This window comes from Atractosteus spatula, chromosome 17, assembly GCF_055471065.1.
Source record: "Atractosteus spatula isolate fAtrSpa1 chromosome 17, fAtrSpa1.hap1, whole genome shotgun sequence".
NCBI classification, from domain to species: Eukaryota; Metazoa; Chordata; class Actinopteri; order Semionotiformes; family Lepisosteidae; genus Atractosteus; species Atractosteus spatula.
The window spans coordinates 19,114,055-19,133,554 of NC_142722.1; the positions used below are offsets into that span (position 1 = coordinate 19,114,055).

General features: G+C 51.3%; 1 protein-coding gene across 1 annotated transcript; it reads right to left on the bottom strand.

Annotated features, from left to right (window-relative positions):
* Positions 1-209: 209 nt before the first annotated feature.
* cox6a1 (cytochrome c oxidase subunit 6A1) lies at positions 210-2,475 on the bottom strand. Its single transcript, XM_088935259.1, has 3 exons — positions 2,332-2,475; positions 610-752; positions 210-484 (listed from the first exon to the last, which is right to left on the bottom strand). Exons 1-3 carry the CDS (start codon positions 2,429-2,431, stop codon positions 395-397), a joined length of 333 nt encoding a protein of 110 aa, XP_088791385.1. The 5' UTR covers positions 2,432-2,475; the 3' UTR covers positions 210-394.
* Positions 2,476-19,500: the final 17,025 nt, after the last annotated feature.

Here is a 19,500-nt window from a genome sequence, read left to right on the forward strand (position 1 = left end):
CAAGCTCTGTGAAAGGAATTTATGCGTGTTTACCAGCTTTCTTGTGAAGACGTGCCAACAGAAGCAGATTTCCGGGGATGTTTTGGGAAACCAGGAGACAACCCGATCAGCGACATGATCCCCCCGATGACCAGGCGCCCCCCCTCACCTGCAGAGGTGCTGGAATAGGCCCGCACTCCCCGACACAGCCCAAAGCAATCACACAGGTCTTAATTAGGAGTCTTTATTTCTTAATTAATGAAAACACACACACGCGTGCGCGTCCAGAACACAGCTGTAAGATGCCGAAGGGCACATGGGCTCGCTGTGAGTAAGGTTAGAGTAAACAGAGGAGAAGTGGTCCAGCCGGGTCAGGAGTTCTGGTCCCAGGGCAGATGTGGTCCGCGGTGCGCTATCAGTGGTCCGACTCCTCGTAGCCAGTGGGCAGGGGGTTGACGTGTGGGTTGTGGAACAGGCTGTGGTTCCCATCGCCCCAGGGGAACGGCTGGAGGGAGAGAGAGCAGCTGTCAGTCTCCCCTGCGCTGAGAGGACTGCGGCACCACACGCAGGGAGACGCCCTGGGGCGCGCTGGCGAGGCAGAGGACAGGGCGGCGGCGAGGCGGGCCTCACCTTGCTGCGCACGCGCAGATGTGTGTAGGGGATGAACTCGGGCTGCTCGTGGCTGTGGTGCTGGGCCTTCAGGTAGGTGTTGAGCATGCAGACGCCCACACCAGGGAGAGCCACCACGAACGTCAGGACCTTCCACATCCGGCCTGCAGGGCAGGAGCAGAGACTCACCGTCACTTCATCTGCACACTTTCTACTCAGCCCAGCTCGCTCCTGGATCTCTCACATCGCACATCACCCCCTGGACAACCACACTCCACCACAGAGCTCACACTGCCCTCTGCTCCTGGTGCCATCACTGCAGGTCAAGAGCAGTGAAGCTCAAGCAAATATTTTAGCCAAAACTCACCATCAGCAATACACAGGTTCAGCTGACCGCTGCACACATTCACCACAACCTAAAGATGACCAACCTGTCATCACTAACCTCAAGTACTACAATGCAAAGCCTTCTTAGATAACCTGGTCAACACGTTATAACTTCACACACTGTCAAGGAGAAGCCCTTGTTTGTATTTCTGCAGCAGGACGGATACACATATGACTGTTGAGCAAAAATTGAGAACATTACAAAGTGTATAAAGAGATACCAGCTGAGTACTTGATGACTGGTAAATGACTGTCAATTGAAGACAACTCTTAATTGGGAGCTTTTAGTGGACTTCCTCTCATCTCTGCATTATCTTAACTCTGAAAATGCAAGTACGCTTTTCTTCAATATCCCACAGTATGTAGAATAACTGCTCCAGCAAATTCCAGCAGGGTTCTCTTAATCCTTATACAGTCAGCACTTCTGCAATGCCAGCACTTAATGGCACATCGCGAACTTCACACAACCTCTCAACCTGTAACAGAGAAGCAAAAGCATAAGACCACGAGCAGAGCCATTCGGCCCAACTAGCCATCGCTCCCAGAATCAGAAAGGAAGGCAGGGTATTGATTTCAACATGGCAGGGCAGCTTAGTCCCCACTCCCACAGCTCTCTGTATAAAGTAACTGCTTCCTGCTCAGCTTCCTCCTGGGTTTCACTGACGGGGTCCCTCAGCTTCAGTCCCCACTATCGCCCTCCTCATGCAGACCAGCGCCCTGTCAGGAAGGTCAGCTGGGAGAGTCTGTGTCAGGGAGGGTCTATCAAGGCTGTGTACACACACATCTGCACAAGACCCCGAGATCAATAACCCACAAACGATCTGGACAGGCAGACGGGCCTCCCCCCGGGGTTACTGGCGGGTCACTGGGAGACCAGCCTGGCACAGGACGAGAATGTACAGGCACAGGCGGGCTGTCTGTTCCACCCCAGGTTTTACCAGCGCCTGCCCGGATATCCAAACGTCTTGAGTATTCTGCACGGAAACTGTACTTCAGTTTCTCTCCTGCTGCTCCGACAACAAGCTTTGTTTACGGTCCCGGAGCTCCTACAGCCCGACGCGGCAGCACCAGGAGACCAGGAGGCCGGTGTACCGATTACTGCCGACAGCAGCTCCCGCCTGTGTTGTGTGGACCGCACGACTCCGGCCAGCGAGATGGGGGTCCCGGTGACCAAGCGCCTCTCGGATCAACGCGTACTGGTCACTCCGTCCTCTCCCTGACCCAGTCCAGCCCCCCGGCTCCGAACCCCCCCTCTCGCCAGCCGATTCTGACCAGCCCAAGGTCACCAGGCCGTCTTCAAGCTCACGGCCGGGCCCAGTTGCCCAGTGCGGCCGTGCTCCGGCGCTGGACTCTTACCTCCCTGGTGTTGCTCAGCGTGAGCCGCGGCGGAGAGCTGGCGAGCCGGGCCGGCTGCCGAGCGGAGGAGCGACTGGGAAACACGTCCAAGCGCCGCCATGTTCAGCACAGTCTGAGCGACAGAGGAGCCGGAAACGGAAATGGCCCATAATTCCGTAGCAAGACTTTTGTTATTTATAGATTTGTCTTTGCATTTTATTCATGCATTACATGTTGCGTTTGTATTTTTGGATAGATTTGACCCGATTATAACTAGATATGTTTAAAAAGTTAAATGAATGAATGTTTTTGAAAAGAGTACAAAGAAAAAAGTTCCCTTCCTTGCATGAGAACATAGACCGTTTCCACAGTGCGAGGGGCCAGGCTGGAGGGACAATGTGTAGCCATCTTTATTGAGTCACAGAGCAAAAGGCACGGGCTGTGCCGCTTTCCCTTCAAACTGTAACCAGCTTTGTTTTAAAAACATTTAACTGCAAAGAGGACTCGTCACACCATTTAGTGAAGTTGTTTAGAATGGGTTCATGATGGTTTTCTGGGTCCCTTAAAAAGCTGAGTCATCAGCAGACTTAATGAGATGCCTATTTGTGTGTGTGCTTTTACAATCTTTAGTGTACAATAGGTACAGTAAGGGGGACAAAACACAGTCCTGTGGTAATTCAGTGGAAGTGCAATAAATGTCTGACAACCAGTTTCTCAATTTGATCTGCTGAGTCCTATTTGGAGAGCAAGCTGGGGTATGCGAAAAGACAAATTCCTAATACAAGAAATTGTATATGGCCAATAAAGTGATCTTACATCTTATATCTTATTTGTCAAAAAGTTTTGGACCCATCTTTTCAAGTTACTGTTGAGCTGTTGAGTTCTTTCAGAGTTTCTGTGCAAGCAACAATGGTTGTATTGTGTTAAAAGCAGAAGAAAAGTCAACAAATAATATCCAACAACAAATTACTTTACTTGATCAAGATGCTTTTAAAATTCAAAGTGCGATCTTTCTCCCTTCTGAAAAAAAATGACAGGATAATATTGACACTGATCAAAGTGTCTTTAAACAAAGACCAAGTTTTCGAAATAGCACTCTCCTTATACCAGTGCAATGAAAACATCGCTTTTTTGGACCCCTTTAAACAGCACAAACGATTAAACCCACCTCATTCATTAGTGCTGCGTTTGTGCCGTTGAAAGTAGCGTTTGTGCTGCTTTCGTCCCCGAGATATAGCGCCTTGTTTTTCCGGTGACCCCGTCTGCCGAGTTCAAGTGCTGTTACGGGTGCGAGAGGAACGGCTCTGCAATTGTGTTCGTCCTTTGCTCGGGCGGAGGGCGGCGGCGGTGGATTTTGCATTAAATATCAGTGTCTTCTGAACGTCTGTGTGAGCAGGAAGATTAAATTTTTCACGAATATCACATACCCTAATCAGAAAAGTTGCGGGTGTAGTCTCAAAATGCGAACACTAGCAAACAATTGCATGTTCTTACCAAGAGGCTTTAACAAACACGTCTTAATACTTCGTAGCGGGTGTGCTTTTTTAAAATCTGAAGAAGTGATCAGTTTCCCACTGTCTCCTTCAATAAACACGCGCACCAAGCGAAGTGTAAAGATTCGACCCGTCAGTCCAGCCACGTGTTTAAAAAGGCTTGAATCTGCAACTTTACGAACAACAAGACAAATATGTGCGCCTGTGTTAGATCCTCAGGTGAAGTCGAGTCTTCTGCAGTCTGCAATGTAATGACCCAGACATGTCTGCTTGTCCTGCTCCATGAAGTTGCCCACCCGCCAGTCGAACAGCACAAACGACGAAACTCGCAGCAGTCGACAGTGCTGCGTTTGTGCCGGTTTGTGTCACTGTAAGTAGCGTTTGTACTGCTTTCGTTTCCGAGATATAGCGCCGGTTTTCGGGGGATCACGTGACTATCTACAAGGACGTTTACAGGTACCAACAAACTCGGTGCTTGACCACCTGATTGTAATGAAAACGGTGGTGGCAATTTGTTTTCCGAGTCTGTCTGGTCGGGTGGGGTGGATGTTTCAGTTGACTTTGCAGTCTTTACGCGAATAAGCAGTCTTATATTTAGGGAGGAGTAAGGTGTTTTCTTTTGATTTTTAACCATGTTCTCGAAAATGTATTGCTTGTGTACTCCTTTCATTGGTGAAGAGACACCAGTTTCCAAATTACCACTGGTACAACACGAGAGCCCATATTCACATTTTTAGGTATTAGTTTCAAGATCGATATAATTTAACAATAAAAAACAAAATTGAAATCACGAGCAAAATAATATAATGATCATAGACTTTACATTTCTATTCATTTTTGAAGTACAAAGCAGAAGGTGTTTTCCCTACCTTAAATATACGATTAAATTTGTTCAAATACCATGTATTCAATACAGAAAGCAGCGGTTATTTTGCAAATAAGTAAAGTATTTCAAAACTAGATTCTCATTGACAGTAAACAAGCCGATCCACCTGGCGCTGCTGGCTTGAACAGCTCTCAGAGCCGTGATTGGCTAAACCCCCGAACAGCTCGGGCCGCGATTGGGAAGAGTGAGAATCGACACTCTGATTGGGTGAAGAGTGAGAATCGACACTCTGATTGGGTGAAGAGTGAGAATCGACACTCTGATTGGGCAGAGCGCCACAGCGGAAGTTCCGAGAGCATGTAGACACACAGGTGACGGATGTTCTTCTTGGTCCAGATACTGTAGCCCCGGTTAACCGTGTGTGCTGTATGAGCACGCTGGATATACAGTAACACATCCATTGGTTTCCAACTACTAATCAATCTAAGTCGCACTGAGATCAAAACTGAATAGCAGACAACGTCATGGCATCCACAGCGCGTTTACGACTCCGATAGCATCACAATAGGAGTGTGCGCATCACGATCAAATCGCGATACCCATGGCGACTGGCGCATCGCTGTCGCGACATTATGTCCATATATCTTCACTTAAAAATACCGCAGGGCATTTAGAGGCGATCTGAATAGTTATCTGTAAAATGCACACTTGCATCTATCCGTCAACATTAAGTCCCATATATCGCGATATTACATACCCCGACAAAATCCCACCCCCCATGTTGCGACATGGAGTCCATATATCTCGACACGTCCTATCTGGGTATATCATGTCCTGATATGAGACTCTGTTGCAACAGCCGTGCCAGGGTGGCATGGAAGCAAGGCGCCAGTCGTGATATACACTGCCACGATATACATGCAGTCTCTATGACGTGCTGTGGAGGTCTTGTTGCGATGGTATGCCACAGTTATGCGTTTGGCAACAGATAACTTTATTGGCCATATACAATTTCTTGCATTAGGAATTTGTCTTTTTCGCCTACCCCAGCTTGTTCTCCATGAGACACACACACAGACAGGCAGAGAAGCTTGGGGTCAGAGCAAAGAGTCAGCCATTGTACAGCATCTCTGGAGCAGTTGGGGGTTAAGGGCCTTGCTCAGGGGCCCAACAGAGTAGGATTTGAACCAGCAACCTTTCCAGCCACAGGCACAGCCTTAGCCACAGTGCCACTGCTCCACCTTTAAAAACAGCCTGTCACGGTAGGGAAAGAAAAGGAAAACGTGCCATAGAAAATAAAAACCATAGATCTTACAATCATGGTGATTTTACAAACATTACAGCCACAGGTTTATGTCATAGATGGTTAACTTGTTGGTATGCGTCATCTATGGAGGCTTATATGTTTATGGATATTGACTGTCTCTAAAATGTTAAGGGTACGAGCTAAACCGTAACAGTGCGCCTGAACTCGGCAGACGGGGTCACTGGAGGTCAAGGTCGCCGTGCATTGTCACGTGATCACCAGAATAACAAGGTGCTATATCTCGGGAACGAGAGCAGCACAAACGCTACTTTCAACGGCACACACCGGCACAAATGTAGCGCTAACGATTGAGACCGGTCGTGTTCCCCTACGACGTTGTGGGGGGGCTGGGCAAAGTCACCCCTTGAAAAAGAAGACGTTATATCTAAGGAACGGAAGCAGCTGGGAAGTTACTTTCAATGGCACAAATCGACACAAACGCAGCAATAACGAATGAGACCGGTCCGGTTTCCCTACGACATTGTAGGGGGGCTGAGTGACGTCACGACCCTGAAAAAACTAAACGCTGTATCTCGGAAACGAAAGCAGCACAAACGCGACTTTCAATGGCACAAACCGGAACAAACGCAGCACTAATGAATGAGGTAGGTTTAATCGTTTGTGCTGTCTGTCGGGGGGCCAACTTCACGGAGCTCCAATTTTTAGGTTTATTAAATTGTAGAACGATGCTCAGGCTGGGTCGCTGTTCCCGATGATAACCAACAGGTGGCAGTGGAAGCGCTTCTATGGGAGCTCCTAAAGCGGTCATGAGCGGCCAGACTCTGCACTCATGAGTGTACAAGAGGATTGGTTGTTGTTGTTGTTGTTATTATTATTGTTGTTGTTGTTGTTGGTGGTGGTGTTGTTGTCGTCGTCGTCGTCAGAAACAGTGTTGTTCTCCTCCTTTCTCTCTTCTCCTAGCTCTCACACACCTGGTAAGCCGATCTCTCTCTGTTGGGCTGCTCAGAAGCACACAGCTGATAGAGTTTCTTCTTTCCCAGACAGAAGCACAATTTGTGCTTAGAAATCTGAACAAAGGACCCCTCCCTCCCTTTCTTGCTCTGTGTCCAACTCTCCCTGTCCCTCTCCCTGTCTGTCTCCCTCTCTCTCCCTGTCAATTCAATTCAAGGTGCTTTATTAGCATGACCGATGGGTACAGTCAGTGTTGCCAAAGCAAATAAAATTAATAAAATTAACATGAAACAAAACAAAAATAAAAGTAAAATAAAATCTACAGACATTTACAACAAAGACATATCATAAAATATCGACATATACTGTAAACAGATGGAGCATTATTGGGAGACAGACTCACTGTTCCTCAGACTGTGACAGGAGATCACATACTGGGCTGCCAGTTCAACTGAGTTCCCTCCTCCCTCTCCCAGTAGGATTGGTACCCGTTGTGATTCTGGCAGGTGTGGGAATTCGGGGGTTAGATTTCTGAATTTAGGGAAGAATGTTTCTCTAATCCCAGAGTATCTGTCACAGTGCAGTAGGAAGTGCACCTCTGTCTCTATTTCTCCCCGCTGGCAGTAGGAGCACTCTCTCCCTATCCGTCTCCCTATCCATCTCCCTATCCATCTCCCTGTCCCTCTCTCTGTCCCTCTCCCTGTCCCTCTCCATCTCTCTCTCTCCCTCTCTCTCCCTGTCTCTCTTCCTGACCCTCTCCCTCTCTCTCTCTCCCTCTCTCTTCCTGTCTCTCAGAACCCCGTTCTCATCCTCTCCTGCCCCCTCTTTTCTCTCGATTCTGCGCCAGCCTCCTCTCCCACCTCGCCCTCTTCCTCTCTGCTCCCAGCCAGCACTGCTGTTCTCTGGGGTCTGAGGTCAGTGCTGCTGTCCTCTGGGTGTCCTCTGGGTGTCCTGCGGGGTCTGAGGTCAGTGCTGGTGTCCTGTGAGGTCTGAGGTCAGTGCTGCTGTCCTCTGGGTGTCCTCTGGGGTCTGAGGTCAGTGCTGGTGTCCTGCGGGATCGGAGGTCAGTGCTGGTGTCCTCTGGGTGTCCTGAGGGGTCTGAGGTCAGTGCATGTGTCCTGTGAGGTCTGAGGTCAGTGCTGGTGTCCTCTGGTTGTTCTCTGGGGTCTGAGGTCAGTGCTGGTGTCTTCTGGGGTCTGATGTCCTCTGTGTGTCCTGCGGGGTCTGTGGTCAGTGCTAGTGTCTCATAGGTTTCCTCTGGGGCTTGAAGTCAGGGATAGTGACCTCTTGGGTCTGAGGTCAGTGCTGGTGTCTTGTGCAGACTGAGGTCAGTGCTGGTGTCCTCTTGTGTCCTGTCGGGTCTGAGGTCAGCTGTGGTGTCTTCTGGGGTCTGAGGTCAGTGATAGTGACCTCTGAAAACTTAGGTCAGCCAGCAGCCATATCACCCTGCAGCTCACAGCTGGCAGCCCACTGAAACTCAGCAGGTGTGAGCCTGGACAGTACCTGGAGGGGAGACTCCTGGGAAAGCTGAGGCTGCTGCTGGAAGAGGTGTTAGTGGGGCCAGCAGGGGGCACTCACCCTGTGGCCCATGTGGGTCCTAATGCCCTAGTATAGTGACGGGGACACTATACTGTAAACAGGCGCCGTCCTTCAGATGAGACGTAAAACCGAGGTCCTGACTCTCTGTGGTCATTAAAAATCCCAGGGCGTCTCTTGAAAAGAGTAGGGGTGTAACCCCAGCGTCCTGGCCAAATATCCCCCTGGCCTTTACCCATCATGGCCTCCTAATAACCCCCCTCTCTGAACTGGCTTCATCACTCTGCTCTCCTCCCCACTGAGAGCTGGTGTATGGGGAGCAGACTGGCGCACTATGGCTGCTGTCATAGTAGTGCTGTGTAGTGGCACTTCACCCTGGTGGTGGTGGGGTGGAGGTCTTATTACCTGTAAAGCTCTTTGAGTGGAGTGTCCAGAAAAGCGCTATATAAGTGTAAGAAATTATTATTATTATTATTGGGTCAGTGCCGGTGACCTCTAGGTGTTGTGTGGGGTTTGAGGTCAGCTATTGTGTCCTGTGGGGCAAGAACTCAGCAATGTGGTCATGTGCCTGTTTCTGTGTCTGTCTGCGATCAGGTCTTGGAGCTCAGAACTCTGAGTTGAAGATATCCGGGATCAGGGAGTGACGAGGCTGTCAGTGAGTGCCAAAGGCTCTGTGCTCCCTCCTGCAGTGCATATTTCCTGGCAGAGTGACTGTTATAGAATTTTAAAAAGCCCAGTTTTCTCATTTTGGGGTAAAATGTGAGAGCATAAGAAAGCTTACAGACATAAGGGCATTATTCACGCCTAGCTCATTTGGTGTTTCAGTAGCTATTGATCAGAGGATCTTGTCCAGCTGGTTCTTGAAGGAAGACAGGGTATTGGCTGGGCGGCTGTTCCTCTACCTGCCAGGAAGCAGGCCTGGGTAAATGTGTAAGTGTGAGATTCACATGCAGCTGTACAGAGAGCAGAGCCAGTCCAGCTCAGCTGATGTTGTTCCTTATCCTGGAGATCCTTCACAGAGCTCTGCTGCACGATGCTGCCTAGACATGAGAGTCAGGGCCACCTGTGGAAGAACTACTGGAATTACACATGTCAGAAACACAGGGATGAAGAAGTGTGAACTGTGATGTCTTTTGACACTTGTGTTGCACTGGCACATACACAGGCGTGCACACACAAATGCACACACACTGACACACTCTGCCAGCCAATCTCTGCTCCCTGCAGGCTCGTCTGAGTTCAGGTGAGGCTGTTTCCATGGTGACCAGGTATGTGGGCGTGTCGGGAGCGATTCGCCTGGACGTGTGATTGGAGGAAGTGAAATCTGAACCTTCTGCCTCAGGCCCATCTCTCTGGGGCATGCCTCCCTGCCCACCTATCCCAGCTGACCAGCTGTACTGATGAGCACATGACTGATCAGAGCCCTTGCAGAGATAGTGCCAAATTTGACTAGGGCAGCAGGGCAATCCCTGTAAGTCTTGGTGGGGTGACCTACACTCCCCCCAATCCTTCTGTGCTCCTTCTGCCCCCCTCTCCCGAATTCAAATTCAAAGAGCTTTGTTGGCATGAATTACAGTGTTTCCAGAGCACTAACAGCCAGTGAAAACACTGCTATTCGGGAAGCCAGCTCACCCCCCTTCCCTGCCCCTCTCTCCTGCTCCGCTCCTCCTTCCTGCCAGGTGGGGTGTGAGAGGGAGGACAGCCAGGCCCTATTAATAGAGGGAGGGAGGAATCGCGATGACAGCTCCTGGAGGGGCTGGAAAAAGGATTAGAGAGAAGAGGAGGCAGCGAGGCAATAGGACTGTGGAGCTGTTGATTTCTGCTGAAGTTAAACTCTGTTCTTCACAGACAAACACCAGAAGAGAAACGAGAGCTTGATGACAAACGAGAAGACAAACCCAGCTGGACACCGGCACCCTGCTCCTCTTCCACTTTCGGCCCCTCCTGGACACCGGCTCCCTGCTCCTCTTCCTCTGCTGGCTGCTCTCCGCCTCGCCCCTCTCCTTCTCTTCCTGCTGTTCAGCTGCTGCACCTTCCTCTGGGGAAGAGAGCAGGGAAACACCCAGCCATAGAAACACAGGCAGGCCGGCTGGCAGGGAGAGAGGGCAGAGCTCAGTTAAGGGCTACACTTCCAAGCACAACCATCTGCACCTACCCTGCTCTGAAGATCAGATCGGCGGGAGGGCACTGAGGGGCTGTAAGAAGGAAGCTCTATTATATCAACCCCCCCACATGCACCTGGCTCTGGATATTTGAATGTGTCAACTAAGCCATTGCATTATATTGCAGTGAAGTGTGGGGTCCAGTCACTGACCATATAACACAAGTCCTGGTCTGTAATTGTGGAGAAACACCAAACAATTCAGAGGTGAATTAGGCCAATATCCATTATTAATTAATATACAAAAGAGAGCAATCAAATATTGGTTACACCTGCGAAACAGCAACCAGAATCCCTACCAGCCAGAGCCCAGAGCTGAGCCCAGAGAAGAGCCCCTCAGCCAGCTGGTCCTGAAGCTCACTGACACCAACCAGCACAGCTACAGCAACACAAATCTCAATCAACCCAACCACAGCACAAGATAAACAACATTACCTCACCCGCTGGAACACACACACAAACACAACACAAACTGGAATACTACAGAACACTAAACAGACAATACACACTAGCTGATTATCTGACCTGGAAAGAAACAGCAAGAACAAACAGAGCCTGACAAAAGAAAAGAGAAACTGGACACAGGTAGACCTGGCTGTCCAGAGAGGACAGGCTCAGTGACCACAGCCTGGCCAGAGAAACTGGACACAGACAGACCTGGCTACCCAGAGAGGACAGGCTGTGCTCCCACTGCCGGTAGGGAGAAACAGAGACAGAGATGCACTTCCTACTGCACTGTGATAAATACTCAGGGATTAGACAAACATTCTTCCCCACAATAACAAATCTAATCCCAGAATTCCCACACCTACCAGAATCACCACAGCTCCCAATCCTACTGGGAGAGGAAACTCAATAGAGCTGCAGCACAATATGTGATCTCCTGTCACAGCCTGAGAAACACATAGTGAGTTTCTCAAAAATGTATGATATTCTGTATGTTATTAATTCAAATTTAAAGCTTTAAATTATTTTCTATTGATTTACTTATTGTTTATAAGCCTGTTCATGTGACTATATATCAGGTAAATTAGTTTTACTATGTAGTGCTTTTATATTCTTATAACTCATTTAAAAAACATTTTTTCTTTTCTTCTCCCAACCTTATAGCAGGTTGCCCATTGTTCTAATGTTCACATGATTGTGAACTTGTCAGAGAAGCAACTGTTTGCTACATCAATCATGCCAATAAAGCTCTTTGAATTTGAATTTGAATCTTAGAGAGAGAGGCAAAGAGGGAGCCTCGTGGAGATGGGGTTGGGTGAGGGAGAAAGAATGGGAACATTCGTTAGGAAGTTCTGTTACTTTCTTGTTTAATCACCCAGCTCCGTTATCCTGGATTCTTTAGTCTTCTGTTGCCCTAACGAAGGCAGCAGCCTGTCCAATCAGAGGCGCCGGCCTTTTGTCATACTGAGATTGCCACAGACTGTGTGATCCCTGAGACACAGCCCTATTCTGCTCCCCATGACCTTTGACCTCCGGGCCCTGGGACCTGTGCTCAGCAGGGAGAAGGGGGTGCAGGGAGAGCTCTGGCTCTTTAGGTGTTTTGTCTTTTTTTCTTGATTCCCTTGTGCTCCTTTGCTGCTCTATTTCATTGAAAGGAAATGGCCTGAGACAGCACAGGTCGCCTGGCAACTGAGAGAGAGGAGAACAGAGAGAGGGAGAGAGGGATAGAGGAGAGAGACGAGGGGAGAGAGGGGGAGAGAGAAAGAGAGCTTCTCTGTCCTGCTTGAACACAACTGAAGCAGGAACCACTGTTGACCACTCTGCTGAACACAACTGACAAACTCACACACTGACTGACACTCTGACACACTGACTCACACACTTATCAACATACTGACAAACTGACACTCATTGATAAACACTGTGACTGACACACTGACTCTCACCCTGACACACTGATTTACACACTGACTCTCACACTGACACACTGATTTACACACTGACTCTCAAACTCTCACACTGACTCTCACACTGACACACTGACTCTCACACTGACTCTCACACTGACACTGATTTACACACTGACTCTCACACTGACACACTGATTTACACACTGACTCTCAAACTCTCACACTGACTCTCACACTGACACACTGACTCTCACACTGACACTGATTTACACACTGACACACTGACTCTCACACTGACACACTGACTCTCACACTGACACTGATTTACACACTGACTCTCAAACTCTCACACTGACTCTCACACTGACACACTGATTTACACACTGACTCTCACACTGACACACTGATTTACACACTGACTCTCAAACTCTCACACTGACACACTGACACACTGACTCTCACACTGGCTGTGTGAAAACTAGCTGATTGCAGACGGACTGGGAGCCACCTGAAGAGAACTGGGCTCCCATCCTCTCTTCTGTTTACCCTCTCTGGCTCTGACCCCACACCCGTCTCCTGTTCTTTACCTCCTGTTGCCGATTCCCTGCTCCTCTCCCTGTCACTCCTCTGCTCCTTTCCTCTGGTTCTCCCTCACCCCCCCCCCCTCCCCCCCGCCCTCCAGCGGCTCCAGGCTCTTCCCTCTCCTGCACCCCTCCCCCCTCACTCTCTTCTGTTCAACCTCATTGATCATGCATGTGGAAACCGATGACGCCCACTGCCTCTGCAACAAGCGGCCAACTGCCCCCTCCTGCCCCTCGTGTCCTGTCCTGACCCCCCCGCCCCACCACCCCATCTGGGAGACGCCGCCTCCCAGGCCTCTCTGGCCGAAGTGCAGCGCCCGGCGCTCACCAGGCAGAGACGCCACAGGACTGTAGACACTGTCCGCCGCCTTTAGCTGCAGAATTCACGGTGAGACCGCCGACTGATGTCTGTGGAGTCTTTCCACCTCTCTCTCAACCACCCCTGTCTTGAACCTCCCTCTTTCTGACTATTTTACTGGCTGCGGCCACTGTCTCTGAAAACTGCAGCCACTGGAGGCAGCCAGCTGGAGCGCCCTCTGCTGGTGACATGGCAGATCGCCCCACCTGTCGCTGTGGTTCTGTGCTCTCGCCTGGCCAGCTCTTGGGGATCCGAACGGCTGGCCCGTGGGGCGAGCGGAGCAGGTGGAAGGAGGGGCTCGGCCAGGGAGACAGGCCGGCCGTGGTGTGGACAGGGTAGGCTATAAAAAGGCCAGTAATCTCCCCCTGTCACTGGGCTTTAGCCCAGTGGAGCAGTGAGGGGGCAGTGCGGTGTGGAGATGCAGGGGGAGGGGGGTATTTGGCATGAGATAACTCACCACTAATTAAAGATTTAAGACCCAGCAATACACGCACTCCTGCAACCTGCTGCCTGCCGGAGTCGTCTGTGGATTAGCACGGGCGCTCTGCTCCGGCCTAGGCCTGGGCAGCGTTCACACCGCGAGGCTGTCCTGACCTCTGTCCTCTCTCACACCGCGAGACTGCCCTGGCCTCTGTCCTCTCTCACACAGCGAGGCTGCCCTGACCTCTGTCCTCTCTCACACCTCGAGACTGCCCTGACCTCTGTCCTCTCTCACACCGCGAGACTGCCCTGGCCTCTGTCCTCTCTCACACCGCGAGACTGCCCTGACCTCTGTCCTCTCTCACACCGCGAGACTGCCCTGACCTCTGTCCTCTCTCACACCGCGAGGCTGTCCTGACCTCTGTCCTCTCTCACACCGCGAGACTGCCCTGACCTCTGTCCTCTCTCACACCCCGAGGCTGTCCTGGCCTCTGTCCTCTCTCACACCGCGAGACTGCCCTGGCCTCTGTCCACTCTCACACCGCGAGGCTGTCCTGACCTCTGTCCTCTCTCACACCGCAAGGCTGTCCTGACCTCTGTCCTCTCTCACACCGCGAGACTGCCCTGACCTCTGTCCTCTCTCACACCGCGAGACTGCCCTGGCCTCTGTCCACTCTCACACCGCGAGACTGCCCTGGCCTCTGTCCACTCTCACACCATGAGACTGTCCTGACCTCTGTCCTCTCTCACACCGCGAGACTGCCCTGGCCTCTGTCCTCTCTCACACCGCGAGGCTGTCCTGACCTCTGTCCTCTCTCACACCGCGAGACTGCCCTGGCCTCTGTCCTCTCTCACACCGCGAGACTGCCCTGACCTCTGTCCTCTCTCACACCGCGAGGCTGTCCTGACCTCTGTCCTCTCTCACACCGCGAGACTGCCCTGGCCTCTGTCCTCTCTCACACCGCGAGACTGCCCTGGCCTCTGTCCTCTCTCACACCCCGAGGCTGTCCTGACCTCTTTCCTCTCTCACACCGCGAGACTGCCCTGGCCTCTGTCCTCTCTCACACCATGAGACTGCCCTGGCCTCTGTCCTCTCTCACACCGCGAGGCTGTCCTGACCTCTGTCCTCTCTCACACCGCGAGGCTGTCCTGGCCTCTGTCCTCTCTCACACCGCGAGGCTGTCCTGACCTCTGTCCTCTCTCACACCGCGAGGCTGCCCTGACCTCTGTCCTCTCTCACACCGCGAGACTGCCCTGACCTCTGTCCACTCTCACACCGCGAGGCTGCCCTGACCTCTGTCCTCTCTCACACCGCGAGGCTGCCCTGACCTCTGTCCTCTCTCACACCGCGAGGCTGCCCTGACCTCTGTCCTCTCTCACACCGCGAGACTGCCCTGACCTCTGTCCTCTCTCACACCGCGAGGCTGCCCTGACCTCTGTCCTCTCTCACACCGCGAGGCTGTCCTGGCCTCTGTCCACTCTCACACCGCGAGACTGCCCTGGCCTCTGTCCTCTCTCACACCGCGAGACTGCCCTGGCCTCTGTCCTCTCTCACACCGCGAGGCTGCCCTGGCCTCTGTCCTCTCTCACACCGCGAGACTGCCCTGGCCTCTGTCCTCTCTCACACCGCGAGACTGCCCTGACCTCTGTCCTCTCTCACACCGCGAGACTGCCCTGACCTCTGTCCTCTCTCACACCGCGAGACTGCCCTGGCCTCTGTCCTCTCTCACACCGCGAGGCTGTCCTGACCTCTGTCCTCTCTCACACCGCGAGGCTGTCCTGACCTCTGTCCTCTCTCACACCGCGAGACTGCCCTGGCCTCTGTCCTCTCTCACACCGCGAGACTGCCCTGGCCTCTGTCCTCTCTCACACCGCGAGGCTGCCCTGGCCTCTGTCCTCTCTCACACCGCGAGACTGCCCTGGCCTCTGTCCTCTCTCACACCGCGAGGCTGCCCTGGCCTCTGTCCTCTCTCACACCGCGAGACTGCCCTGGCCTCTGTCCTCTCTCACACCGCGAGACTGCCCTGACCTAGTCCTCTCTCACACCACGAGACTGCCCTGACCTCTGTCCTCTCTCAAACCGCGAGGCTGTCCTGGCCTCTGTCCTCTCTCACACCGCGAGGCTGCCCTGACCTCTGTCCTCTCTCACACCGCGAGGCTGTCCTGACCTCTTTCCTCTCTCACACCGCGAGACTGCCCTGGCCTCTGTCCTCTCTCACACCGCGAGACTGCCCTGGCCTCTGTCCTCTCTCACACCGCGAGGCTGTCCTGACCTCTGTCCTCTCTCACACCGCGAGGCTGTCCTGACCTCTGTCCTCTCTCACACCGCGAGATCACGACATTTTCTAATACTGTGCTGTTATTACCATTTTATAAAAAACCTTTGGTGCAAAACCACAGACAGCTACATGTATGTCAGGAGAAAGAGCAATTAGGTGTTTCCCACTATTAGAGCAACTGTGACTGTTATGAACACAGCTCGGTCTGGGTGACAGGAGACCCAGCTTGTCATTTAGCAACTGCAGTTCACACTGATCTCAGCCCTCAGACAGCCAATATGAAGTGTTGTAGCAGCTTATCCCACATATTTCCCAATCAAGTCTTACTGACCCCTTGTCAAGGGCTCCTTGTCATTCACATTGTTTTTTTCTCCACACATCTGCGAATAACAGTGCAGATCCATGAGGATTCAGTGTTAAAAACAAGATGGCTACAATTTCAACTGAAGATTGCTTCAGAATTGTTTGTTGGCACAAAGAAGTAAAGACAGTGAGTGAAAACAGCAAAGCTGTGTGCAGTGTCTAAGACGGAGAGACCAGAGCTCAGTGTCCAAGACAGAGACAGCAGAGCTCAGTGTCTAAGACAGAGACAGCAGAGCTCAGTGTCTAAGATAGAGAGACCGCAGAGCTCAGTGTCTAAGATAGAGAGACCGCAGAGCTCAGTGTCTAAGAGAGAGACAGCAGAGCTCAGTGTCTAAGACAGAGAGACCAGAGGTCAGTGTCTAAGACGGAGAGACCAGAGGTCAGTGTCTGAGATAGAGAGACCGCAGAGCTCAGTGTCTAAGAGAGAGAGACCGCAGAGCTCAGTGTCTAAGAGAGAGAGACCGCAGAGCTCAGTGTCTAAGAGAGAGACAGCAGAGCTCAGTGTCTAAGACAGAGAGACCAGAGCTCAGTGTCTAAGATAGAGAGACCAGAGCTCAGTGTCTAAGACGGAGAGACCAGAGCTCAGTGTCTAAGATAGAGAGACCAGAGCTCAGTGTCTAAGATAGAGAGACCGCGAGCTCAGTGTCTAAGAGAGAGACAGCAGAGCTCAGTGTCTAAGACAGAGAGACCAGAGCTCAGTGTCTAAGACAGAGAGACCAGAGCTCAGTGTCTAAGATAGAGAGACCGCAGAGATCAGTGTCTAAGAGAGAGACCAGAGCTCAGTGTCTAAGACAGAGAGACCAGAGCTCAGTGTCTAAAACAGAGAGACCGCAGAGCTCAGTGTCTAAGATAGAGAGACCAGAGCTCAGTGTCTAAGACAGAGAAACCGCAGAGCTCAGTGTCTAAGATAGAGAGACCAGAGCTCAGTGTCTAAGACAGAGACACCAGAGCTCAGTGTCTAAGAGAGAGACACCAGAGCTCAGTGTCTAGGATAGAGAGACCAGAGCTCAGTGTCTAAGACAGAGACACCAGAGCTCAGTGTCTAAGATGGAGACAGCAGAGCTCAGTGTCTAAGACAGAGAAAGTGTCAGTAAAGTTTGTTGCCATAAAGATAAATAATGACAGAGAAAGAGAGAGACAAACAGTCACTAGAGGAAGAGTGCTGTGCCGTTTCTCTGGTGGAGACAGAATCAGGCAGATTAGTCGAAGGAGGGAGTTGTGCACCATATGGTTCCATTTTTCCTTTATAATTAGTTTTGTTTCATTAGCAGGTCGATTTATTCCTTCATGAAGGAGGCAGATGCGGTGTGGCGTGGTGGGGGTCTCTGTGTCCGCTGTGGGCAGCCCCAGGAGCAGCACAGTCTCCCACAATCCTATTATCCCACTAATCCGCTCTTCCTAGCGGCCCAGCTCCTTAATGACCCGCAGCTAACGGCTCGTCTGGGTGGACACAGCTTGGCTCCTGTCTTTCCAGCACTACACAAGTTTGTCCTCTTCTCTTCTTTCACACAACTTGCACTACAGCCCCTGTATTGCATCATCATGAGATGGGCAGTGTCTCTTTTAAATAAACGCTCAGTAAGTGGTCGACAAATTGATTTCTCTTTCTTTACCCTCTGTGGTGCAACTCTACACTGCTGAAAACACGTGTTGTCTTTTCCATCACTGTGTTTATTAGTTGCTCCATCAATGTACCAACACTACTGGAGGAATGCCAGAGTGCGTCTCCAAATGGCAACTTCTGCATCCTGTCAAGTTTATTCTGATGCACTGGAGCCACTCTCTCCCAGTGTCCTCACACTCCCAGGGCTTGGGGTGCTTAGAGCTCTTCCAGTCTCTCACTCACCAGCGCTGGGGACAGGAAGGGAGCGCTGCCTTCACAGGGTCGGCCTTCAGTTCTGACCATTTCGTTCTGTTGAAAGGATGGCAAGTCCCAACAGCTAGCTGCGACCTAGCATGACAAACAGAGATCATAAACCTGCATGGTAAATTCTACACATACGTGATGTTTGCTGGCATCATGTGTTGATGAAGTGGCCACACCACTCTCAAGCTGTGACTCTCCCACAGAACAGCGTGGGTTGAATACGCACCGACGGTGCTGCAGATGCCTTCCTTCTGCCTGGCGGAGCCCGGAGAGAGGGACGAGCCTGGGGTGGGTTTCAAGCAGGGCTGGACCAGACAGAGCAAGTACTTACCCTTGTGCGGGCAGGACTGTGAGGAGGGTGCTGGGCCACACGGAGGGTGGTGTAGTCCTGCTGGAGCAGGGGCAGGGCAGGGGTGTGACTGGTGTGTGGGTGGCACCTGCGTGGAAGTAGAAGACCAGCAGTGTTTTTTTCAGGGGACACAACTATGTAATATAGGTGAAGCACAACTGTAGTTTGGGTGGGGGGTGAGGAGTGGGCAGGGCTGAACAGTGTCCGGGTGTTCCTGGATGGAGGCGTGTCTTGTACAAGCCCACCCCCTTTCTTGGCTCCTCCTCTGGAGGAGTGACCTTCCTCTGCCACTCTCTTAGTCAGTCACTCTGTTACTTTGTCAATCAGCCATTCAGTCACAGTCACTAATTCAGTTGGTCACTCTCTCAGTCAGTCTCTTTGTCAATCAGTCACTCAGCAGTCACTTTGACACTCACTGTCAATCAGTCACTCCACCACTCTGTCAGTCATTCATTCTCTCTCCAGTCTCCTGTCTCTCTCCAGTCAATTCAGTTTTGTTGTTTCAATTCAAGGTGCTTTATTAGCATGACCGATAGGTACAATCAGTGTTGCCAAAGCAAATAAAATAGAATTAACATGAAACAAAACAAAAATAAAATCTACATATTACAGACATTTACAACAAATACATATCACAAAATATTTACATATACTGTAAATATATTGAGCATTATTGGGAGACAGACTCACTGTTCCTCAGGCTGTGACAGGAGATCACACACTGGGCTGCCAGTTCAACAGCTCCCAGTAGGATTAATCACAGTAGAGAATCCCTCTGTGATTCTGGCAGGTGTGGTAACTCTGCCTGAGAGACTCCTGTCTCCTGTCTCTCCAGTCTCTCTCCTCCCTCTCTCATCTCTCCTGTCTCTCTCTAGTCTCTTCT